The sequence below is a fragment of the Budorcas taxicolor genome, chromosome 16, assembly GCF_023091745.1.
Source record: "Budorcas taxicolor isolate Tak-1 chromosome 16, Takin1.1, whole genome shotgun sequence".
Lineage (NCBI taxonomy): Eukaryota > Metazoa > Chordata > Mammalia > Artiodactyla > Bovidae > Budorcas > Budorcas taxicolor.
The window spans coordinates 20971307-20994962 of NC_068925.1; the positions used below are offsets into that span (position 1 = coordinate 20971307).

Below are 23656 nucleotides of genomic sequence, written 5' to 3' on the forward strand. Positions count from 1 at the left end.
AACAACACCCTGTTTTTTAGTTACGCTTGGAAAAGTTTCTGCTTTCATTGCTCTGACATTGTAACAAAACCTGTCAGCAACTACTAGATTCTCAGGACTAGAAGGAAATGCAATAATAAAGGGTACAAAAATGTAACTGAAGGAAATAGTGATTCAAGTTTTTTTTAGTACAGGGAAAATGTTACCTGTTTTTAGCTAAGTCAAAGGATACTTGACCAGAGGGGCCAGAAAAACTTGGTGGAGGCTTAGAAATTCCTATCATTCAGAAAATGGAATAGCTGGCAGCACTGTTTCGGGGTGAAGCTTATTTAATGTTTCCCTAATTAGAATCAATAGAACCCAATTTTCATTCTTGGGCTTTTGTAGAACACAGACAATCAGTCAGGCTCCAGAAATCTCCCCCAGCCACTTCCTCAGCAATGCCAGGGCCCAGTCTCTTGACACTTATCTGACAGGATCTGAAAATTAAGTTTTATAAATGTTTGTTACCAAAACACACTAATTGGATGGACTAAGGAAAATTAACACAGAGGCCTAAGATAATGAGTAATGATTTATTAGGAGTCCTCTTTTATCTCAGACCAGTGGAGCTCACTGAAATTGCTGTAATCTCCTTCAAGGTACTTGACAAGCCTCCTCCCCATTCCCCAGGTTTACGCTGAAAACCATAGATGTTTCTCTACCCTGTGGACTTACGAATGGGCTGGTACTCATCCTTCTCTCAGTAGAGAAAATCATCAATGGTGTCAGTCAACGTTCATAGAAAATGAATGAGAAATGGCCAGTCTGGACATTTACTGAATCCAGGAAAACGAAACCTCTAATGAAATTAAGCATTAGTGTTTATTGCATTTTATTGTATTATCAGAAAGTTTTTCATTCTAATGTGCAAAATCTGCTTAATGCAGTCCTAGATTGTATTTGCAGAATGCCAAACAGCTTATGCAGGCTGAGGAGAAGATGCCAGATTGGACAATTGAAGGTATAATCAACATAATGTTTTTTGGAAAGGCAAAAGGAAACTATGCCATATGTTCACTTAAGCTTTAATTTTATGTAAAACTGGTTGTTTTTCCTTTGACATAGCTAAAATGTCCTTTCATTTACAGTTCAGGGTCTGTTTTATTTACTTAACAGATGCCCATATGCTCACATGGATGCCACACAGCAGTGCCCCCTCCTGGAGAGTCCAAAAGAGGACATTTTTTTTTTTCCTCTTCCCCTGCAAGCTGATCAAAAATGACCTGTGTCTTTTCTAGAACTGCTCTAGCTGCAACTTCCTCTGGTGAGAGCCCGTTGTGTCTTCTGAGCCAGAGACAGCTAAATAGGAGAACTGTTTCCACTGCAGCACTTTTCAGTGCCTCGTATAAACTCTGTGCATAAACATCCTAAAATATTAGCTCTTCTGCATTACAACAAGCCCCCCACACGTGAACCTTCACGTTGCAAACCTTCAATGTCTGGCCTGAGTGAAACTGCAGCCTGCCCTCCGTCTCCTATTGCTGATGATCCTTCAGCTCTACCATCTCCCACCGCCTCTCTCTCCTCCAGTCAGCAACTCTTCTCGCCTCTTCACTTGATGCCCGCCTCTGTATGCTAGCTGTTGTACTGTGCTACTGGACTTTTCAACATAGTGTAAGACTAAAAATGTTTTCTTTATTTTTTGTGTCTGTTCTATGTGTTATTTGTGTGAAAAGTACTATAAACCTATTACTGTACAGCACTACGTAGCTGTGTTAGTAGTGTACCTGGGCTAATTTTGTTGGACTTATGAACAAATTGGATGTACAAATGGGCTCTTGGAATGGAACTGGTTGGTATATAAGGGACTTACTGTACAGCCATGAACTGATTTTTCAGAAACTGAAACACAGTTAACCACCTTGATCCATATTCTACCTCTTTAAAAAGATGTATCTATATTCTAGTTAATGACATAGAGAACAGGGCTTGCATGTTAGCTATGTACCTGTCACCATTTTAAACAGCAACTGGACATTCTCAAACTATGGGCTTTTAAAAAATAATTCATAAAGCCCATAAGGACATCTGAAATGGAACCACCAACCTATGCTTGTTATTAGTGGGACTCAATCTTGTTTTAATCTATTGCTGGCTGCTGTGTTAACCTTCCATAGCTCCAAATTAATGAGGCTCCTAATGTATTTTCATTGGGAGGTTGAACAGTCAAACTCATTTAGTTAGTGAAAACTACAAAAATCACTTTCTTGTGAAATCTGAAACTAGCAGCTCCAATGAACTAATGATCACGGTATGATCTGTTTTATGTACCTCTGAAAATAAAGATAACCTGTAAATGTAAAAGTCGCACCATATAAGCTGTGCCTTAGTATGCCTATGTTTCTACAAAATGACTAGGTTTAAAAAGAGGGGAGGGACGGTAGGGGACAAGAAAGCCATAGGGGGAAAAAGATAATCAGCTGAGTTGGTATTGCTCTTCAAAGGCAGTCCCTGGGAAGAAAGCCACAGACCCTTCCCCGCTTAGGGGAAGAGAAGCCTCATTGGAGTCAGTAGGAATGGGCATGCCAAAACTAATGTACCTAGAGCAGCCAGCTGGGAGGATGTCGTGTGCTGGAAAGCCAGACGTGTCTGCTGTACTTACATGGCTTTTTGGCTGGCTGAACCAGCTGAGGGTTCAGGTATGGGCTGTTCTCCGCATCTATTCTGCGTTTGTACTTCTGCCGACCTCCACGTACTCTGTCAAGACGCACTCCTGTGGGCAAAGACAGGCACTAACTTACTGTTGAGGTAACAATCTTTGGGACCAATCAAATACATAGAGGTAAACAGAGAACAGAATGCTGAACGGTCCAGGCGGATTAGAGGAATGTTAAAAAAAAAAAAAATGTGATAGTAAAGCCAAGACTGCTAGAGATTAGAAACCAAATCTGGAAGAGACACCCAACCTGAAAGACATGTATCCAAGGCCATCAAATCACCTACACACCAAAGAAAAGGCACCTTGAGAATTAATACAAAGAAACTGGAATTTGGTGCTAATGTTGTATCCTCCATTAGCGTGTATTCTCCTCATCATGGGCTTCCCCAAAAGGCTCAGTGGTAAAGAATCCATCTGCAGAAGACTCAGGTTCCATTCTTGGGTCGGGAAGATACCCTGGAGGAGGAAATGGCAACCCACTCCAGTATTCTTGCCTGGAGAATCCCATGGACAGAAGAGCCTGGTGGGCTACAGTCCCTGGGGTTGCAATAGTCGAAAACACAGCTTGGTGACTAAACAACAGTCCTCTTCATCAGTCACCCCTGAAAGCTCAGTGTGTGGGCTCGAGTAGATGGGTAGATCCAGAGCTGTCCAATCCACCCCCGTCCATCAGAGGACTCCATGTGGACCTATGGAAGTGAACCGAGTTGAAAACTTCCACGTGCTATAGAGAGCAGGAATCCCACACACGGGATGAGATCCAAGGACCGTTCCATGTTCTAACACCAACATGTCTCCGACGGAGTGTGTTATTTACATCTTGCCACACGTCTGTATTTTGCTTTAATTGAGAGAAAATGGAGAGTAGGTTTGGACTGAATACAGGATAGAAAGAGGAGATTCCTGAAAGAATTCAGGAGGCTAGAATGGTGAAGAAGGGATTTGTCAGGAGGGCAGAGAGGAAGCACGAAGCTAGAAAGAAGGCGAAAGGAGACGAACAGTAACACTTTTTCCCCAAGAATGATGGACTGGGTCAAGATTGAGAGAGGTTTTGCTGGCAGTGGATCAGCAAGATTAAGGAAAGGAACAAAAGGAAAGGAATTAAAAAGAAAGAAATGTTTCATTTACATGGGGGAGTGGTGAGGAAGAGCTTGATAATAACCTGGTTTCCAGTCTATAATTACAGTTTTGGGTAGAACCATATAAATCTTTATCAAATAGAGACGATAACGGGAGTAAAGAGAAGGGTGAGAGATTCTTTCTGTGGTCTTAGGTTGTACCTTAGCTGATTAAAAAACAGTATTAACACTCTCCAATAATAAATTCAGCCAAACAGTTCATGTATTTTGGTATTTCTCACACACACACAAACTATTTAGGACATAGTTTAGCAGCATTCTCAGTATTATTATTTTACCAAGGACCTCTCAGAGCTTTAAAAACACAAATAACCTCTGTAAAACTCTCATATGCAATGTTTTGCAAGCCAATGTCACAAAGATCCTGTTTTGGAAACATTTAACAATATCACGTTGTACATGTGGATTGTGGGGTGACTAAGTTACATGAAACAGTCTGGGAAAGGCTGATGTGTTTCTTTCTGAATCCTGAAGGTGAATATATGCACTCAAATGTTAAAGGTGATTATCAATCCATGAGCTAAAGAAAAATACAACTTTTCATATTATCTTAATAATACCACTTTAAGAGTTGATTTCCTTTTAGAGATAAACACAAACATACACTTGGTTCTAGATAAAGCCTGAAATGTCAAATTGAAACTTCTGAGCATAGTTGAAATGAAATCAAGAGAAAACTTCAAGAGCAAAGAGAGTAGATTCAGATAAACAAATACCCAAAATCGAAGAAATTAGGTACAGTATCTAAGTTTTTAGGGGCTTTCCCAGTGGCTGAGACGGTAAAGAATACGCTTACAATGCAGGAGACGAGGGTTCGATCCCTGAGTCGGGAAGATTCCCTAGGGAAGGAAATGGCAACCCAATCCACTCCAGTGTTCTTGCCTGGAGTATTCCATGGACAGAGGAGTATTTAATGAAAACAGTAGTGCTAGGAGTCACAAAGAAACTGTATTTCTTGACTGTTGCTTTTAAAGTACTTTGAGCCGATAGTAGAGTTTTACCCCTTTGATTGTCTAATTTTTAATGTTCTATTTTTATTGTGTCTCTATTTACAAGTTTAACAGTTGCTCCCTTTTTCCCTTTTTAATTCAGGTTTCATGTTTTTTCATTTCTTTCTTTCCCCAAGATAGTTTTCTAATTTACACAATGTGTCCACATTTTATTCGTTCATCTGAGATCCATTCAAATGTGTTTCATTGTAAGAGTTTAGGAAATTCAAAGCATACATAATTAAGAGTGGTATCATAGCACATGTGGCATCGAAGTCCAACACAATGGGGAAATTAATGATTAAAGGTGTAAAGAGAAGGCAGGATGAAACAAACAGAGAGAGAGAAAGACAATGGCAGACTAAAGCGAAGAAAAGGAGGAAACATTTAAAAATAACCGAAATTGTTAGAACCCATAAAGCTTGACATACTATATATAAGCTTGACACTACTATATATAAAATAGAAAATCAACAAGGACCCGTTTTTAGCATAGAGAAATCTACGCAAGTCTATAATGATCTACACAGGAAAAGAATCTCAAAGAGTGGATATATGTATATGTATAACTGATTCAGTTTGCTGTACAGCAGAAACTAACACAACACTGTAAATCAAGTATACTCCAACAAATTTTTTTTAATTAAAAAAACAAAAACAAGAAAGCTCATAGAATACATCTCAGTTAGGTTTTAGACTCCAAGATTTGCTTCTGGTGTTTGTCAAGACATGCATTCACCATGCGCAATATAGCCTCACACTGCTAAATGCTGAACAATACACTAGCTATGTTCTAATACAGGAGTCTGAGCTGGTGAGTTTCTGACAATGGATTTCGTCTGTCATGAAGACACGTGGAAGAAGACTATGGCTAAAAGACTGGATTCGAGGTCCCAGCTGGAAACAGTTCTGACATAGCCATACCTACCACATGAGAGCCACCAGTCAGCTTAGACAACTGGCCCACGTTTATGGGGAAAGCACAACACTGAAATCATGAAGAAAAAATAAACAGTCTTTACTGACACAACTTTTATTATGTATTGTGCATTATTTTTGTATTTGTAGGAACAGATCCTTTAAGTATTAAGAAATAATTTTATTACTGTGCATTTCCTTTCAACTTTGAACAATGAATTACAGAAATACTCCTATAACTCCCTGCATGTTCCCTCCAAATTTAAAAGTGTGTCATTTATTCTTTTTCTCCTTTTTCCTCTTTTTCTTATTATCCACATCCCGCCCCACCTCATTGCAGTGTGTGGGTAGATAAACTACTGTCTATCCATACATCTGGACTTCCCTGGTGGCTCAGACGGCAAAGTGTCTGTCTACAATGCAGGAGACCTGGGTTCGATCCCTGGGTTGGGAAGATCCCCCGGAGAAGGAAATGGCAATCCACTACAGGACTATTGCCTGGAAAATCCCATGGACAGAGGAGCCTGTAGGCTACAGCTATCTCATCCTTCCCATTCATCCACACATACATCTATCCATCCAACCACCCAGGCATCCCACTGTAAATAGCTCTCTAGTTTCTAAATATAAATACTCAAGCACTTTTTACATAAGCCATAGTTTCTTTATTTCCTAAAATAAAGATCAGTAGGACAAAAGATTCTTTTATGATTCGTAACTTTAGGTAAATGATATTCAGTAGATCATTATATAGAGAAAAATTAGATATTGATGCTACTTGATTAATAATTAATACAGTTATATAGTGAAAATTGATGGACAGTCAATAGAAAAAGTGTTCCTGCCAAGTTCAGATAACAATTAATGGTAAAAATTTATAGAATCAATATATTTTAAAAGATCATAATAATTTAAATGTCAAAATTTTATTCCCGTTTTAGGGCATGAAAAGTAGGCAAATATCAATAGTTTCAACTAAAAAATATTTATACCACTTTTAACCTCTGTTCTAAATCTGGGGAATTTTTTTATGCTGCCTGCAGTGAGATGATGATGATGACGATGATGATCTAGTTTAGCTGACTTCATACTCAGTGAAATGTTTGAACTCAAATCCTAGTAACACACCTGCAACTACTACAACATCCTAAAATTACTCATAGATATACTCAGTTCTGCTTGAAGAAAAACATACTCAAAGGCTGAGTGCTGAAGAATTGATGCTTTTGAACTGTGGTGTTGGGGAAGACTCTTGAGAGTCCCTTGGACTGCAAGGAGATCCAACCAGTCCATTCTGAAGGAGATCAACCCTGGGATTTCTTTGGAAGGAATAATGCTAAAGCTGAAACTCCAGTACTTTGGCCACCTCATGAGAAGAGTTGACTCATTGGAAAAGACTCTGATGCTGGGAGGGATTGGGGGCAGGAGGAGAAGGGGACGACAGAGGATGAGATGGCTGGATGGCATTACCGACTCGATGGGCGTGAGTCTAAGTGAACTCCGGGAGTTGGTGATGGACAGGGAGGCCTGGTGTGCTGCGATTCATGGGGTCGCGAAGAGTCGGACACGACTGAGCAACTGAACTGAACTGAACTGAACTAAAAACCAATTCCCCACCCCCCCACCCCAAGCCCAGGACAATCACAGAACACCCAAGTACACAAGTGGCATAGCTGTAAAAGTTAAGTCAGCCTTAACTATGTCTTAAAACACGTGGACCCAGCCTCTTTAGCTGTGCATCTTTGAAAATAAACAAGCGTATTCAGCTGAGTCATAATAATGTATGCACTAAAGCTGTAAAAGTTATTTTAAAGAGTCTGATAAAACAACACTACACAGATTTCATGAAGAAGTCTACTATCAGCATATTTATAGTTTTAAAGTTTTTCCAGAAAAATGTTTCTAACTGTAATAATATAATAATTTGTTCCTAAATACTATAGGAAGACTATGTTAAAAAAAAAATAAAGCATAGTTGACAAATCAGAATGCTTTCTTTCTGGCTCTTTCATTAACCAGCTCTTGAATATTGTTGAACTCCTTAACTTTTTGCTTTCCAAATATATGAATATTAAGACAGTATTCTACCAGATGTTATGCTGCAATGATTCAATATGATATTAATATAATAATATATTTGTATATTATACAAATGCATTATTAAAATGTTTTATAAATATTAAAATGCCAAGGATACTGACATTATATCAAAATCTTGTTGAAATATTGTTATGTTACTTTATTGAAGTATATTCTGCATCATGATCATTTACTGAAAATCTACCTCGATGGAGTTTGATGGTCTACCCTGTCTCAGTTGTATAGGTCAATAGATTTGATATATGATTGAATGGTAAGATAATACAAAAGATAAAAGCCCATAATGATATTATTTGATGTATAAGTGAGTACAGAAATATGGTATCTCATTCTATTTACTGCTCATCCCTGTTACTAATATCTCTTAGAGATTATTTTAGAATAGGTATAGAAACTAACCCAAATTCTATCCAAAAGAAAAATGCTTTCTTTGAATTTAGCTATAAACATAGAATACAAAGTTAAGTAGAGAACTGATAATTATTCAATTAACCTGATGCATTTCATTTAAAAGTCTTAAACTATTTCAGCAGAAGCAAAGAAAAACAACCATATTTACGATCCGGACCAAAAAAATCCTGATTTGCCATAAACAAACATCAATCTAATCCAAATATTTCCACTGCCGATGACAAAGCCTGCCCCTCTACAGCTTTACAGTCTTAAATACAAACAACTTCTGTTGGGACTTCACTTGAAAACCATTTCTGAAAAAGGTAAAAAAAAAGACTTCTCTCAGGAAATAAGACACCCACAATGTTCAATGTTTGACAGGATGTGAAGTTAATTAAGGCAATTGGACTTCCTATTCATGTGGAGACTGCCATTACCTTTTTTTAAAAATAAAAGATTTTAATAGTTGGCATTACTGACTAAACAGAACGCTTCACACTGCTTCTTCTTTCAAATACTGCATGAGCCTGCATTGCCACAAGGGAATCACAAATCTCATACACTGTCAGAATTTACAAAATTGAGAAAGCGAGAATAGGGCAAGAAGGAAAAAAAATATGCTGTGAGGCAAATAAACGCCCAAAGAAGTAAAACAGTTCAGCACAAGGCCTTCTTAGGTCAGCTCATTTTAAGTCTACATTTTATGCCCAAATGCAAATTTTTACAATATTATATAGTCCGAAGTCCAAAGTATTTTCCACATTTTTAATAGCATAAAGTCAGAGGCATTTCATAGGACAATAAAAGTTCTCTTCAGATAATTCTACAAGGCAACCCTAGCCTATTTGGCTAAATCAAAGACAAGGTTTTCATAATACTGTTCTGTAACAAACATTTGCTAAAAAAAAAAACAAACCAAAACATTAATTACACAGACCCATGTAATACTTAAGATACAGAGTCATATTAAAGTAATGATAATCTTTAAAAAGAAAGTGAAATCAGTTTTTAAAAGATTAGTGACTTTAATGACTCCTACACAAATAGCTGGATTATTTAAATATTACCAACAGGACTTGTGATCGAGGATGGGAAACAGATGGGAAAGTACTGATAAAACTTACGAAGCAATAAGGTGAAGAGAGTGGGAACTTTCTCTCCCACTGTATCTCCTGATACCGCAGCTTCCTTTGCTGCAGAAGGAAACGTGGTTCCTTAAAGTCAGAAAAATAAATACCTAGGTGTGCTCTTGAATTTGCCTGAGATTTCTGTGAGGGAACCATCGCAGACAGAGGGTAGGGAAAAATCCCTTTGCGGGACTGCAGGAAAGAAGAAAAGGCAAGTCAGCAGCATCAAAAGCCAGCAGAGAGAATTTTAGTGGCAGCCTCTGACGGGGTTCTCCTTCAGAACAGCATCCTTACAGAGAGTACCAGTTTTACCTAAAGTAGCTGGGTGTATTTATAGGCACCACAGTAAAAGGTGAGTGGAACTGATTTGTATATTGACACACATACTCCAGCAAGAATCTAATCATATTAAAGTACTGAGGATCATGAGAGACAATAAAATATGCCAAGCCTTAGTTATCTGTTTACTATCACTGCCCCTTCTCTAAACAGACAGCAATGCTGCTCAACATGGCTTCATGATGTGGCTCCTTTCTTCCTACTTCAGTAGTTTTTTGACTCCTGATACCCGCATCTCCCTACCAAGCTGCTGCTGCTGCTGCTAAGTCGCTTCAGTCGTGTCCGACTCTGTGTGACCCCACAGACGGCAGCCCATGAGGCTCTGCCGTCCCTGGGATTCTCCAGGCAAGAACACTGGAGTGGGTTGCCATTTCCTTCTCCAATGCATGAAAGTGAAAAGTGAAAGGGAAGTCGCTCAGTCGTGTCCGACTCTTGGCGACCCCATGGACTGCAGCCCACCAGGCTCCTCCATCCATGGGATTTTCCAGGCAAGAGTACTGGAGTGGGTGCCATTGTCTTCTCTGCCCTACCAAGCAGTGTCTTCATTTCTAATGGAACGACTCAGTCTCTGTATGAAATGTCTTGGAATCATCAACTGGAACATCCATGGGTTATGAGAGCTTCTTCCAGGCAATGGGTTAACTTTTATGTATATGGACACACTAGATACTTATAGCAACCCTATGAGGCTATCATTATCCCATTTTACAAATGAGAAAACTGGAATTGGGAAGGGGCTGAGTCAGGAGTGGCAGCTGGGGACCATGGCTGCAGAACTCACGTCCTCAAGCACTCTGTTTATACTGCTTCTCGGTCATCAAATTCTAGTTTTGGAAAAGAGTGTGTGTGCTCAGTCCCTTCAGTTGTATTAGACTCTTTGCAGCCCTATGGACTGTAGCCCAGCAGGTCCTTTATTCATGGGATTCTCTAGGCAGGAATACTGGAGTGGGTTGCCATGCCCTCCTCCAGGGGATTTTCTCAACCCAGGAATCTGCACCTCTTCTGTCTCCTGCATTGGCAGGCAGGTTCTTTACCACTAGCGGCACATGGGAAACCCTTGGAAAAGAGCATGTGCTATTAATATATACTCCAAGAGCAGAAGCACAGCCAGATAAAGCCCAATTGATATGGTAAACAATACTTGCCTCCTGATGGGAGTGTGTGTAAACAGTGGGGCAGAATGATGAATGAGCAGGAGAGATGAACACCTTTACCCCACTGAAGGGCTGGGGCTTCTCAGGTGGTCCCAGTGGTAAAGGACCCACCTGCCAATGCAGGAAATGGAAGAGACACAAGTTTGATTCCTAGGTTGGGAAGATTTTCTGGAGGAGGGCATGGCAACCCATTCCAGTGTTCTTGCCTGGAGAATCGCATGGACAGAGGAGCCTGGCGGGCTACAGTCCATGAGTCAGACACGACTGAAGTGACTTAGTGTGTATGCACACACAAAAGGGCTAGGCATTTTGCACCTATGACTCTGTAAAGCATCTTCACATAGAAGTTTATAGCTCTGTGACTGTAAACCAAAAATGATAAGCAGATTCAGTCACTCTGCTTTTCTGCTGAGGTAGGGACCCAGAGAGATTTATTTCCTTGCTCCCTGTTCTCTTTAAAACATCAGTGAAGTAAGACAAGGACTGTTTGGCCAGGGCCATGGAGGAAAAGCAACACTCTGGCTGAGTTCTGCAGTTTAGAAGGAGACCCAGATGGTGGCTTTTCAGCTAGACCCCCCGACCAATGGTTACATTTACATTTACTCCTGCTGGAATACCACTGCATGTCCAATACTCTGGCCACCTGATGCGAAGAGCTGACTCATTTGAAAAGACCCTGATGCTGGGAAAGACTGAGGGCAGGAGGAGAAGGGGGCGACAGAGGATGAGATGGTTGACTGGCATCTCCAAGTCAACGGACATGAATTTAAGCCAACTCTGGGAGACAGTGAAAGTGAAGTCTGGTGTGCTGCAGTCCACGGGGTTGCAAAGAGTGGGACACAACTTGGCGACTGAACAACAATGTGAAAACACTGTAAGATCTGCTGAAATAAAAGGGGAAAATCACACAAGGAGAGAAAATGCATATCCATTAAGTGGGCTTTTTTTTTCTTTTTAACTGAATCCTCAGTCACTAAAAGAGATAAAAGCCATGACTCACATTAAAGCTTCCTTGCTCTACAGATGAATTAACAATTAGCAAGGGGAAGTCTTTCGTTTTGGTCTCCTGATAGCTATCTGGACTATTAAACATGTGAGCCTTGCATAGGAAATTACAGAGGCTTCCCTCTGTTGCAGATTCAAGCTACAACCAAAATACATTTGTAGATTTCTGCACCTAGGACACAGCCACAAATAAGTCCCTCCTTCTTTTTTTTTTTCAGGGTGTAATTCACTTCTTTTAGCTGGTTCTGAGGCATCTGTGCTAAATTTATAATCTGGGTGATAGCCAAAATAAAAATCACAGAAAGCTGAAATAGTCATAGTTTATAAAATACTTTGCAGGGAAAATATGATTCCACCAAGGGACCCAAGTTGCTTCATCTGAAGCATGGAGCCCTAATCTATGACACTCACAAGTACAAATTAGGTCATCTGCAACAGGTGACAAGTTTTAATTGAATGTCTTCTGTCTGCAATTCTGACAAAAGGTGAATGGAAATAAATGAGTCTGGCAAGAACGGCCCTGAGCCTTACAAAACCCAATATCTCATTATTTTTAAACAGCTATCTATAAACTGATGCTGACAAGCCTTGAACCTTTTATTTCTGCTCAAGATGAGGTGGTGTGCAGGGAAGAAAAAAAAAAGGGAAAGAAAAAGGGGCATCTAGAACATTACATTAAACATGCAATACCTACCATTATTACTTCCCCAGCGTAATTAAAGGAAATCTCCTATTCAAAAGGCACTATTTCTTACTTTGCTTGATGTCAGAGAGGAAGAGAGAGAGCATGCTTGCCTTGCATTTGCTTAAACATAGAGACTGCCTTTAAGGAAAAAAAAAGAAAATCTTCCCTTTCTTTCTTTTTGGCCTGTTAAAAATTTCATAAACTATTCAAAGAGATATTATGGTGGTGTAAACCTATCTAAACTCTATGTTGTCTGGTTACTATTAAATACTGGTGACTTCCTTTTACCCTTTTCAAAATTGCCTTCTCCTGTGAATAAAGTTGTGAATTAGCAGGTAAAGACATGAAATGTGGTTGCACATCACCATCAAGAAAAGTGATTCTACTAATCCACAATTAAATTTGACACTGGCAGCAATAAGTTTAACACAATAATAACAGTAATAACAGTGCACAGTACCCCATGGGGATGCTCTGTAAACAGAAGCACAAATATTATTTATGCAAAATTCAATGCCCTGTAAAAATGAATTAAATATGAAATCAACCAAGCTGGTTTATAAGTTGCAGGTTGAGAGCCACAGTCACTGTGTTTCATTCAATGGAGAGGAAGTCAGTGGAGACCAAGAAACCAGACATGGATTTCAAAGAGAATACAGGCTTTGGGAGAAAAAAATAAATGAGTGACAGAGAAAGATGGTGGTAAATCGGGAGGTCATTTGGTTTTCGTATGTATGATTCTAGATCACGTGGGCAGCCAACGTAGAGTTTATGAAGGTCAAAAGAGAAGCTGACTGTAAGGAGTCTGCCTGCAATGCAGATCCCTGGGTTGGGAAGATTCTCTAGAGAAGGGAATGGCTACCCACTCCAGTATTCCTGTCTGGAGAATCCCGTGGACAGAGGAGCTGGTGGGCTGCAGTCCATGGAGTCTCAAAGAGTTGGACAGGACTGAGTGACCAACATTTTCACTTTTCACTTGGAGACTTTAGTGGGGAGAACTTGAAGCGCTGGCCAATTTGTTAGCAACTCAGAAAAAATAATAAAAATGCTTTACCAGGGCAGGCTGCAAGTTAAATTGCTTCAGCTATGTCTGACTCTTTTTGAGACTCCATGGACTGTAGCCTGCCAGGCTCCTCTGTCCATAGGATTCTCCCGCAAGAACTCTGGAGTAGGTTGCCATTTCCTCCTCCAGAGGATTTTCCTGACCCAGGCTCAAACAGAAATTCCAAGAGCCAACTATAAGATACCAAAGTGACACATGATGCTTAATATTTTTCCACTGCTATGATCTGGCAAAATTGAGATTGGATATAAAGTAAAGCTATCAGAAGGAACATATGTCTGGATCATGTGAAAAAGAATTATACCTAAAACATAAAATACATAGGAAAAAAATCAGTAGAGATCAAATGTTAATATAATTTAATGTATACACACCGAAATTTCATATCAGTGAGACATTTTCTTGCTACCATGTGACACTTCTTATGATATTGGCAGCAATGAGTTTAATAGAGTAATAACAGTAATAATAATACAGAGGACTCCATGGGGATTCTGTGTGTAAACAGAAGCACAAAGAAAATTTATGCAAAATTCAGTACCCTGTAAAAAAGAATTAAATATGAGATTAAGCTGGTATTCAAGTAGCTGGAATGAGAACCACAGTCACTGCATAATATTCAAATAGAGAGGTACACAGTGGAGTTCAATGGCCTCACCGTAGGTTTTTAGCAGAGTAAACAAGAAGTGCCATGGGCTGAATGTTTGTTTTCCCCAAAAATTCATATGTTGAGACTGAATCCCCCAAATGATAGTATCTGGAAGTGAGGCCTTTGTGGTGATTGGATCACGAAGGTGTAGCCCTCATGATGGGACTAGTACTCTTATAAAAAAGGTTTCAGGGGACTTTCCTGGTGGTCTAGTGGTTAAGACTTTGCCTTTTGATGGGCTAGGGTTAGATCCTGAGTCGGCAAACTAAGGCCCCATGTGCCCAGAGAGCTCTCAAGAAAACCTCACTGAACGCTGAATCTGCCAGGGCCTTGATCTTGGACTTCTCAGCCTCTGGAAATGTGAGAAATAAGTGTCTCTTCTTTATAAGCCACCCAGTCTATGGTATCATGGTATAGTACCCCAAATGGACTAAAACAAGAAGAAATGAAGAAAAAAAATTTAAAAAGACTCGGCCATAAGAAAATGAAATAATGCCATTTGCAGCAACATGGATGGGTCTAGAGACTGTCCTACTAAGTGAAATAAGTCAGAAAGAGAAAGACAAATACCATATGCTATCACTTTTATGTGGAATCTAAAATATGACACAAATGAATTTATATATGAAACAGAAAAGACTCACAGACATAAAGAACAGAATTGTGGCTTCCAAAGGGCATGGGGAGTGTAGGAGAGAAGGAATGGGAGTTTAGGGGCAGCAGATGTAAACTATTACATCTAGAATGGATAAACAACAAGGTCCTACTGTAGAGCGCAGGGAACTATATATATATATACACACACACACGCATATATATACACATGCACACACAAATAACATACATATATGGTGGTTTAGTCAGTAAGTCATGTTCGCCTCTTGCAACCCCATGACTATCAGACTAGTCTACAAGACTCCTCTTCCCGTAGAATTTTCCAGGCAAGAATACTGGAGTGGGTTGCCACTTCCTTCTCCAGGGGATCTTCCCAACCCAGGGATTAAACCCAGATCGCCTGCATTGCAAGTGGCCTCCTGCAACTCAGGTGGATTCTTTACTGACTGAGCCACCAGGGAACACAACATATATACACATGTATATAACTGAACAATATATATAACATATATATAAAACTGCATAATTTTGCTGTATAATAGAAAGTAATATAACACTGGAAATCAACTATGCTTCAATAAAATTTTCCAAAAGAAGGGAGATAAAGAGATACTCTACAATGGATTGATTCAACATCTAATATGAAATTTAAAAATACAATAGTTTCCCATATGCTTCTCATCCAAATCTATGTACCATTACTAACCCCCATTCATCTGCCAGTTATGCTAATTTGTGAGGAAAATTAATGGAAAAAAAGAAAAGAAAACCAAGAGAGAGTATGAATGAGTGGTCTAAGCCTTGAAGAAGTACAGACATGGGGAAGATGGCATGGTGGATTTAGAATACACTTCCAGCAGCCTGGGTCCACAAGGGCACATGGAATTCAGTTTTCCTCCCCTAGAGTTGACAAAATTGACTATTGAGGAATTTCAGACCTCATGAGAAAAACTAGGGTAGAATAATCATGAGTGGCAGGGATAATAAAAAAGCACTTATACATAAGTGACATAGTCACTAAAATAAAGACAAATATGAAAAGACTATTAATAACAGACACACTATATAAGTCATGTTTCCTGTACAATTAATTTCCATTTACCATCCTTCGATCTCTGGAATATTTTTAGTATCTTCCTTCTACCTAGTTTCAGCAAGATAACTATAAATTCAGTTTGAATCGCTATAGATAATACATGTATGAAAAGACATTTTTTTAAAAATTCTGTTTTTTAACCAAATGTTCACTGACACACTTATGTTACCATTTTGGGAACTGAAGTCTTAAGCAGGTGCTATTCCAGATTCATGCTTAATGAATGTTAAAGATTTGGTGGAGAGTGATGCATAAGCAAATATAAATATAAACATATCAAGACTTTCAGTCTAGGAAAAAAAACAATGACGAAAGTGCTTATTCTAAGGCCAGTAAGAAAACTGTACATTTGAAGTGCAGTGGCGGGGTGAGGTCCATGGGCTGTACTTTTGTTCTTATATTAGGATGTGTGAAGAGTGTGTTAAAAAAAAAAAAAAAAGATAGGAAACACCAATGATATTTCCAGATGCCAAATACAGTGGGTCTTGGCTGAGGAAAGCCTGTATCCATACCAGATCATAAATTTCCTGAAAGACTTCCCTGTGTGTAGTTGCTATAGGAGGGGCTAGCTGAAGGTACTGCCAGAATACCCAGAATGGCCCACAAGGGCAGGAAGAATCTTGAAAACCTAAAGGTGCCAAGAAATGAAGAACAGGCTTTTCTAGGCACAGGCAGCTCAAGGCTAGATGTTGGGAGTTAAGCGTCTTAACTGTCACTGCCTCACATGGAACGCAGTAGAATTTCCCATGAAAATCTCGCAGTATTCCAAACACATCTTATTCTTTCCTGTCACAGGTTCACTCTATATTTTTATATTATTTTATTTCTTTAAATTTATTTGGCTGTGCTGGGCCTTTACTGCAGCACGCTGTATCTTTAGTTGTGGTGTGCACGTTTAGTCGCTCAGTTGTGTCTGACTCTTCTGCAACCCCATGGACTGTAGCCTGCCAGGCTCCTCTCTGTCCATGGGGTTCTCCAGGCAAGAATACTGGAGCGAGTTGCCATTTCCTTCTCCGGGGTGAGGGGGTCTTCCTAACCCAGGGATAGAACCCACATCTTTTGTGTCTCCTGCATTGCAGGCAAATTCTTTACCTGCTGATCCACTGGGGAAGCACTTTAGTTGCAGCATGTGGGATCTAGTTCCCTGACCAGAGATTAAACCTGGGCCCCCTGCATTGGGAGTCTGGAGTCTTAACCACTGGGCCACCAGGGAAATCCCATTTCTCTATATTTTTAAAAACACAATCTAGGCTAAACTCAAACTTAAAAATATTTTATCTATTATGTATGTTCTTAATTTCATCAAAAAGTTGAGAGTGAGGTCATGGTGAGAAATGACACTCTAATTGAAACAGCTTCAAGGGATCAAAATACAGTCAGATGATTTTGATGTACATTTTAATAGCATGTTGCTCTGTCATTGCCCTTGTAGTATATGTCACACAGAAGACACTCAAAAATACTAAGTGAATAAAATTTACAACATGCTTTATAGCCATGTACTAATCAGGGTCTTTTTTTTTTTCTTTTGATATTTCTAAACCTAGAATGTAAACACAGAAAGATAAGGACCTCTTGTCATTTCTCTCAGTAATTCTTATTTATCGTGTCTTTCTTAACTAATATATTGTAACTTTAGAAAGGTAGAGAAAGCTTGACAGTGGCAAAACAGCATGAAGCAATTAAAAAAAGAGTTGTTCAAAGGTGTGTGCATGCATTTTGAGTCATTTCAGTCATATCCAACTCTTTTTGACCCTCTGGACTGTAGTCTGCCAGGCTCCTCTGTCTGTGGGATTCTCTAGGCAAGAACACTGGAGGGAGTTGTCATGCCCTCCTCCAGGGGATCTGCCTGACCCAGGGACTGAACCCATTCATTCCTCTTGTGTCTCCTGCATCCACAGGTGGGTTCTTTACCACTAGTGCCATCTGGGAAGCCTTCTTTTGAAAGGGAGGACATCTAAATTGAATTTTTCAATATTCATCCTTGTAATATAAGAGGAAACAGCATTTGATTTACTGGGAAAACCTCAGATAAAAATATTAAGAAAAATTAACTCATAAGAATTATATTTAGATTCCAAATATTGAGCAAGAAAGGGCAAGGTCCCTATACCTGGGAAATTTGATAAATGAAGAAAACCATTCTCTTTCTCAGACATTTTTATTGCTCTCTAGTCTGGAAGCAGATGAATGAATGTGATCACGTGTTAAGCTCTCTTCCAGTTCTAAGACTCTATGAATGAAATGGTATACTTAAAAAGATGGAATTGACCCACAGATTCAGAGTACAGAAACTGCCTTGGCAGTGGGAAACATCAACATACTTCATATCTTAAATCAGGAAGACCAGAGCCAAATGGATAGCATTAATGAACCAGAAGAGCAGAAGGTTTTCTGGCACAGGCCTCAGCCTTCCCCTTTCACTGACCTTGGCCAAATGCATTTCCTTTTGTTCTTGACAATAATACAGCAAATAAAGTGCCCATGTTTGAAAAGCACTTCTAGCTTATTACTGCATTAGGAAAAGATCAATGCCTGTTGCATATGCCTGTGCAGACTGAAGGATGGAAAATTAGAAACAGCTTCCGATTTGTGAGCACTGTACTACACAGAGACTAGATTATGCTGAGGAGAGGGCAATATGACCTAATAATGGAGATTAAGAAAACGACCAATGAGCAGCTAATACCTATTCTGGTACTTAAGTGAATTTCATCTGGAGTTTCAAAATAAAAAGGCATTTGGCTAAATAGGATCAGGTTTCAGTAAATATGCTACAATGAGTAATGTTTCATCTAAACATCTATAGTCATCTTTTCAGGGATTCCCTGGTGACTCAGTCAGTAAAGAGCTTGCCTGCAATGCAGGAGACCCAGGTTTGATCCCTGGGTTGAGAAGATCCCGTGGAGAAGGGAATAGCAATCCACTCCAATATTCTTGCCTAGAAAATTCCGAGGACAGAGGAGCCTGGAGGGCTATAGTCCGTGCAGTCGCAAAGAACTGGACACAACTGAACGACTCACACACACACACACACACACACACACACACACATACACAGAAATTATAGTTATATATCATGTATATATGCATATATATATCATGTATAAATACATATAGAAATAGATGTGTCCATGCGTGCTCAGTGGAATCTGATTCTTTGCGACTTCATGGAATGTAGCCCACCAGGCTCCTCTCTCCATGGGATTTCCCAGGCAAGAATATGGAATAAGTTGCCATTTCCTTCTCCAGGGGATCTTCCCGACCCAAGGATCAAACCTGTGTTTCTTGCATCTCCTGCATTGCAGGCAGATTCTTTATCACTGAGCCACCTGGGAACCCCTATTTAGAAATAGATATATACACACAAATTCTAAATCAATAATATACAGTTCAATTTCTTTACCTTCTTGATAATGATCTGGCAGGTCTAATGACTTTGTAGCAATTATTTATTTGCAAGATTTTTCCATTTAAAGAAAACCCATGTTACATGAGTTCATATTGATGTTTATATCGGGAGTTGCAAATTCAAACAACTACAGGGACTCTCGATGTAAAGCGAAGAAGTGAAATGGACTGTGTGTTAAAAAAAAATAAGGAGGACGTGCTGTGGTGACCCAGAGACCACTGGTCCCACCATGTACACAGTCCCTCCCAGCACCCCTATGATGTTGCCTTGTGGGGGTGTAGGCACATCCGAATGGAAGGCCAGCATTATCAGTTTCCAGTTCCAAAAGCAGCCAGCAATCTGGATCTTTACATAAAATTACCCAGTGATTACATGTTCACACCAATTTTTAGCTAATCAATGGCCCTCAGGATGCCAAATGATAGTCTTTGGTTTATCTTCTTTAACACAGGGGCCATTTGTTAGAAGTTGCCTGATAGAAGTCAACTATGACAGTTGGCTGATTAAACTGCTCATACTATAAGCTGGTAGCTATTTAGAAATTTTATTTAGGCCTTCCTTATATATGAGCATAACTTCATTGCTTAAATTGTTTGATAGGCTATATTCTGAAATTCTAATTGAAAAATGCTATTATCCACAGGCACAGAAAACAAATTCATGGTTACCGAAGAGAAAGGGAAGTAGAGGGACAAATTAGGAGTTTGGGATTAACATACACACACTACTGTACATAAAATACAGAACGACCGACTGTGTAACACAGGGAACTCTACTCATATTTTATAATAATCTATAAGGGAAAATAATCTGAAAAATTATATATATAAAGACATGCAAATATGGGCTTCCCTGGTGGCTCAAAGGTTAAAGCGTCTGCCTGCAATGCGGGAGACTTGTGTTCGATTCCTGGGTCGGGAAGATCCCCTGGAGGAGGAAATGGCAACCCACTCCAGTGTTCTTGCCTGGAGAATCCCATGGACAGAGGAGCTTGCTGGGCTACAGTCCATGGGATCGCAAAGAGTCGGACAGGACTCAGCAACTTCACTTCCACTTTCGCATGCAAATATATACGTATGTGCATAAATGAATCACTTTGCTGTACACCTGAAACTAACACAACACTGTAAATCAATTATACTTCAGTAAAAAAATAAAATTTAAAAAATGCTACCTAGTAGGGTTTTAGGTATAATAATGTATAAAATATAAGGATTCTGATTAGAAATCATTTCAAACAAGAGTAAAAAGTGAATCATCTATACCCACACAAAGCACCTGTCAGTTAAGAATGTTGACATGTTTTGATCCACATAAGCCCTCTTAAAGAATCTTGCTTAAATAAGCACAAGTCTCCATGACTGTTTATAGTAAATGGCAGTGAAGGCTTTCCTTTAATTCATCCATCATGTTTACAAAACATCTTGACTTTAGGAAGGAGTATCTTTCTGCCTAGCAAAATCTGTTGGAACCTGCAAAGTCAACTCGTACAATACAATTGGTGTGTCATGACTGTCACTAAGATGACACCAAATTAATCATTGTTGGGAATTAGCTGACAAAAAATTGCTCTTCTGTTGGCCTAGACCCTTTCTCCCCCAACTTTTTATGTAATATGGAAGAGAGGGTCTTCGATGTGAAAAAAGAGTAAAATATGCTGAACACCTTTTGGAACTGTCTGAGTAGGAATTTGGTTTTAATAATGATTTCTTTGGTTTGGTAGATCACCAAACACAATGGACTAGAAGACACTACTGACAGCTGGAAGGGGTGGGTGTCAGTGGGAGATGGCCAAGACCGTGTTACTCTCAAAGGTGTTGGAAGAGAAACGAAAGCAAAGAAACTAAATTTCAAAAGACTTGAGAGTTTAAAAAATAAAACCTCTATGATTAAAAGAAGGTACTAAAAATCACTTACTCATTAACTCTTTAAAAATACATGGGGGGAAGAAGTGAGTCTTTAAACAGATCATGACACACTCTGGACAACCAGCAGTAATATCTCACTGAAGCCAGGATCAATTAAAATATAAACTTATTCATAACAGAGTAAAGTCAAATCTGTACACCTGCTGAATGAAATGGTTATTCCCTGATTCTCATCAATACCAAACCACTCATGCAACATGAGCCTCTGACAGAGAGCTAAGGGCTTCCTCTAACTCTTCCTATTTCAGAAACTCACTTTTACAAGTGTCTCATCTTTGCTGCCATCAAGAGAACTGGATAGGAATCCCCTGGAAGTTGTCATGTAAGTGCCCTAATAATCAAGAAGGCTGTTACTGGGTAGCATGACCACCACCACCACGTCCTGCCCACTACCCACAAGGGCTTCTTGGCTTTCCTCTTCAGCACACAGGGTCCTTAATGGCCAAGGAAATGGAAGACCTTGAAACTGAACTCAAGTCAAGACATGGCAGGTCAAGAAAGCGTAGTAACTTGGCCACCAAAGAAGCCCAAGAACACACTTAAATGTCATAGTAACATTTCCATCACCATGTTGAGACTGGAAGAAGTACAACACTTAGATTCCAAAAAATTTTTAGATAGCCATATATGTTGGTTTACTCATGCCTTTAACTAAATCCTAAGGAGACAGTCAATATAGACAAAGACTTTACGTGATTTTGGGTGGAGGTGGGGAACCACAGCAAAGTCATTCTTCTCATTCTTCCTACTTCTTTCATCTGGCTACCTGATTTAATTTTATATGTATTACATTCATACACACACACACACACACACACTCCAGGCAAGGATACTGGAGTGGGTTGTCATTTCCATCTCCAGGGGATCTTCCTGACCCAAGGATTGAACCTGTGTCTTCTGCATTGGCAAGGAGATTATTTATCACTCAGCCACCAGGGAAGCCCACACACACACACACACACACACACACACACACGTATGTGTGTGTATTTAGGACTGGTCAGATCTTTTTTAAAATAATTGATATGTTGTATAAATCAATGAACCTTGTTGTTAAAAACATGCTATAAACGGGAAAAATATAAGCTTTTCTGAGCATTCCTTGCTTGGCTATTACTGAAATGATTTCCCAAATTTCAAATAATTTTCCAGCTCTGATAATAATCTGTATATCATTAAAATGTTTACATCACGTGTTTTACTTGCTATTTACAAAAGTAATACCAAAAGTACTGCTTAGTATTAAAATGCAAAAAAAAATAGAGCTCAACTCAATAATTCTCTGCATATCTGTCCATAATATGATGTAGTTTTTACTGCTGGGGATATAATTCAAGAATATCTACATACCATGCAGTTGTTTTAAGAACAGCTGTATGCTGAATACTTGAAAGATCTCATGGTATCAAACACACTCAATAAATGTTCATTGGTAACATTGTTAAGAATGAAAAGAAATATAACAGGGATTACTTTAGTCATTGGTTCTAATAAAATGACAGTTCATTTATCTATCAACATGTATTCAGTCCCAAACTGAGATAAATTTTAAAAGTTAATTAAGATACAGAAGAGACCTTATATGAAGGTAAAAAGAAATCATCTACAGAAAAGAATGCTTAGTTTTCTGTTTCCCTGATATTTATTATAGATTTTCTTTTTCAAGACTGAGGTACACTTAAAGAAAATGGGAAAATTAAAAATGTGGGATGGACTCTTGTACTGCCTCATTTAGTAAACGTGTTAATGTGTGCTGAATTTTTTGTGAAGTCGTTCACATAGGATTACATCATGTGTTGCATATTTAACAAAACAAGGTGGGCCGATCTAGATTTGGAATACAATGTTGTAAAATTTTTCTTGAAATCAAGGAGTTAATTAAGCACAAAACAAAGGAGGAATAAATTCTCAAATAGTCCCTGAAACAAAATGAGGAAGGGAAATCGGGTTTTTGACGAAAACAAAATATATTTTCAGAAATGGGATGTTAATTACATCAAATAATATCCAAATAGATGTTTGTGAACAGTTGTGCATAATTTTAAACCATAACACACTGCTATTAGATAATGCAACATAAATAGAAATATAGGATCAATTACATAAATTTTATCAATCCAACGTCTGAATTCAACGTACATAAAAATAGAGCTATTTTATAATTTTAAAGTTTTTACCTTTTTTCAAGAAATTCTAGTAACAATATTCCACTTTTCATATAGTGAAATATGAATATATACAAAGGATAATTCAGAACCACATTAACAATTCCTAAAACTGAAAATTCAAACCTGTCCAACTTTTCCACTTTCCTATCTGGTCTAAGTATAATTTCTGAAGCTACCTGGGTTTCAGCTTCTTTAC

At 38.9% G+C, this 23656-nt stretch overlaps 1 protein-coding gene across 1 annotated transcript in view; it reads right to left on the minus strand.

Annotated features, from left to right (window-relative positions):
• ESRRG (estrogen related receptor gamma) overlaps positions 1–23656 on the minus strand; it is a 242584-nt gene that overhangs the window by 66004 nt on the left and 152924 nt on the right. The window contains exon 4 of the mRNA XM_052653923.1: positions 2624–2734. Within this exon, the coding sequence (XP_052509883.1) occupies positions 2624–2734 (111 nt within the window). The remainder of the gene's footprint in view (positions 1–2623; positions 2735–23656) is intronic.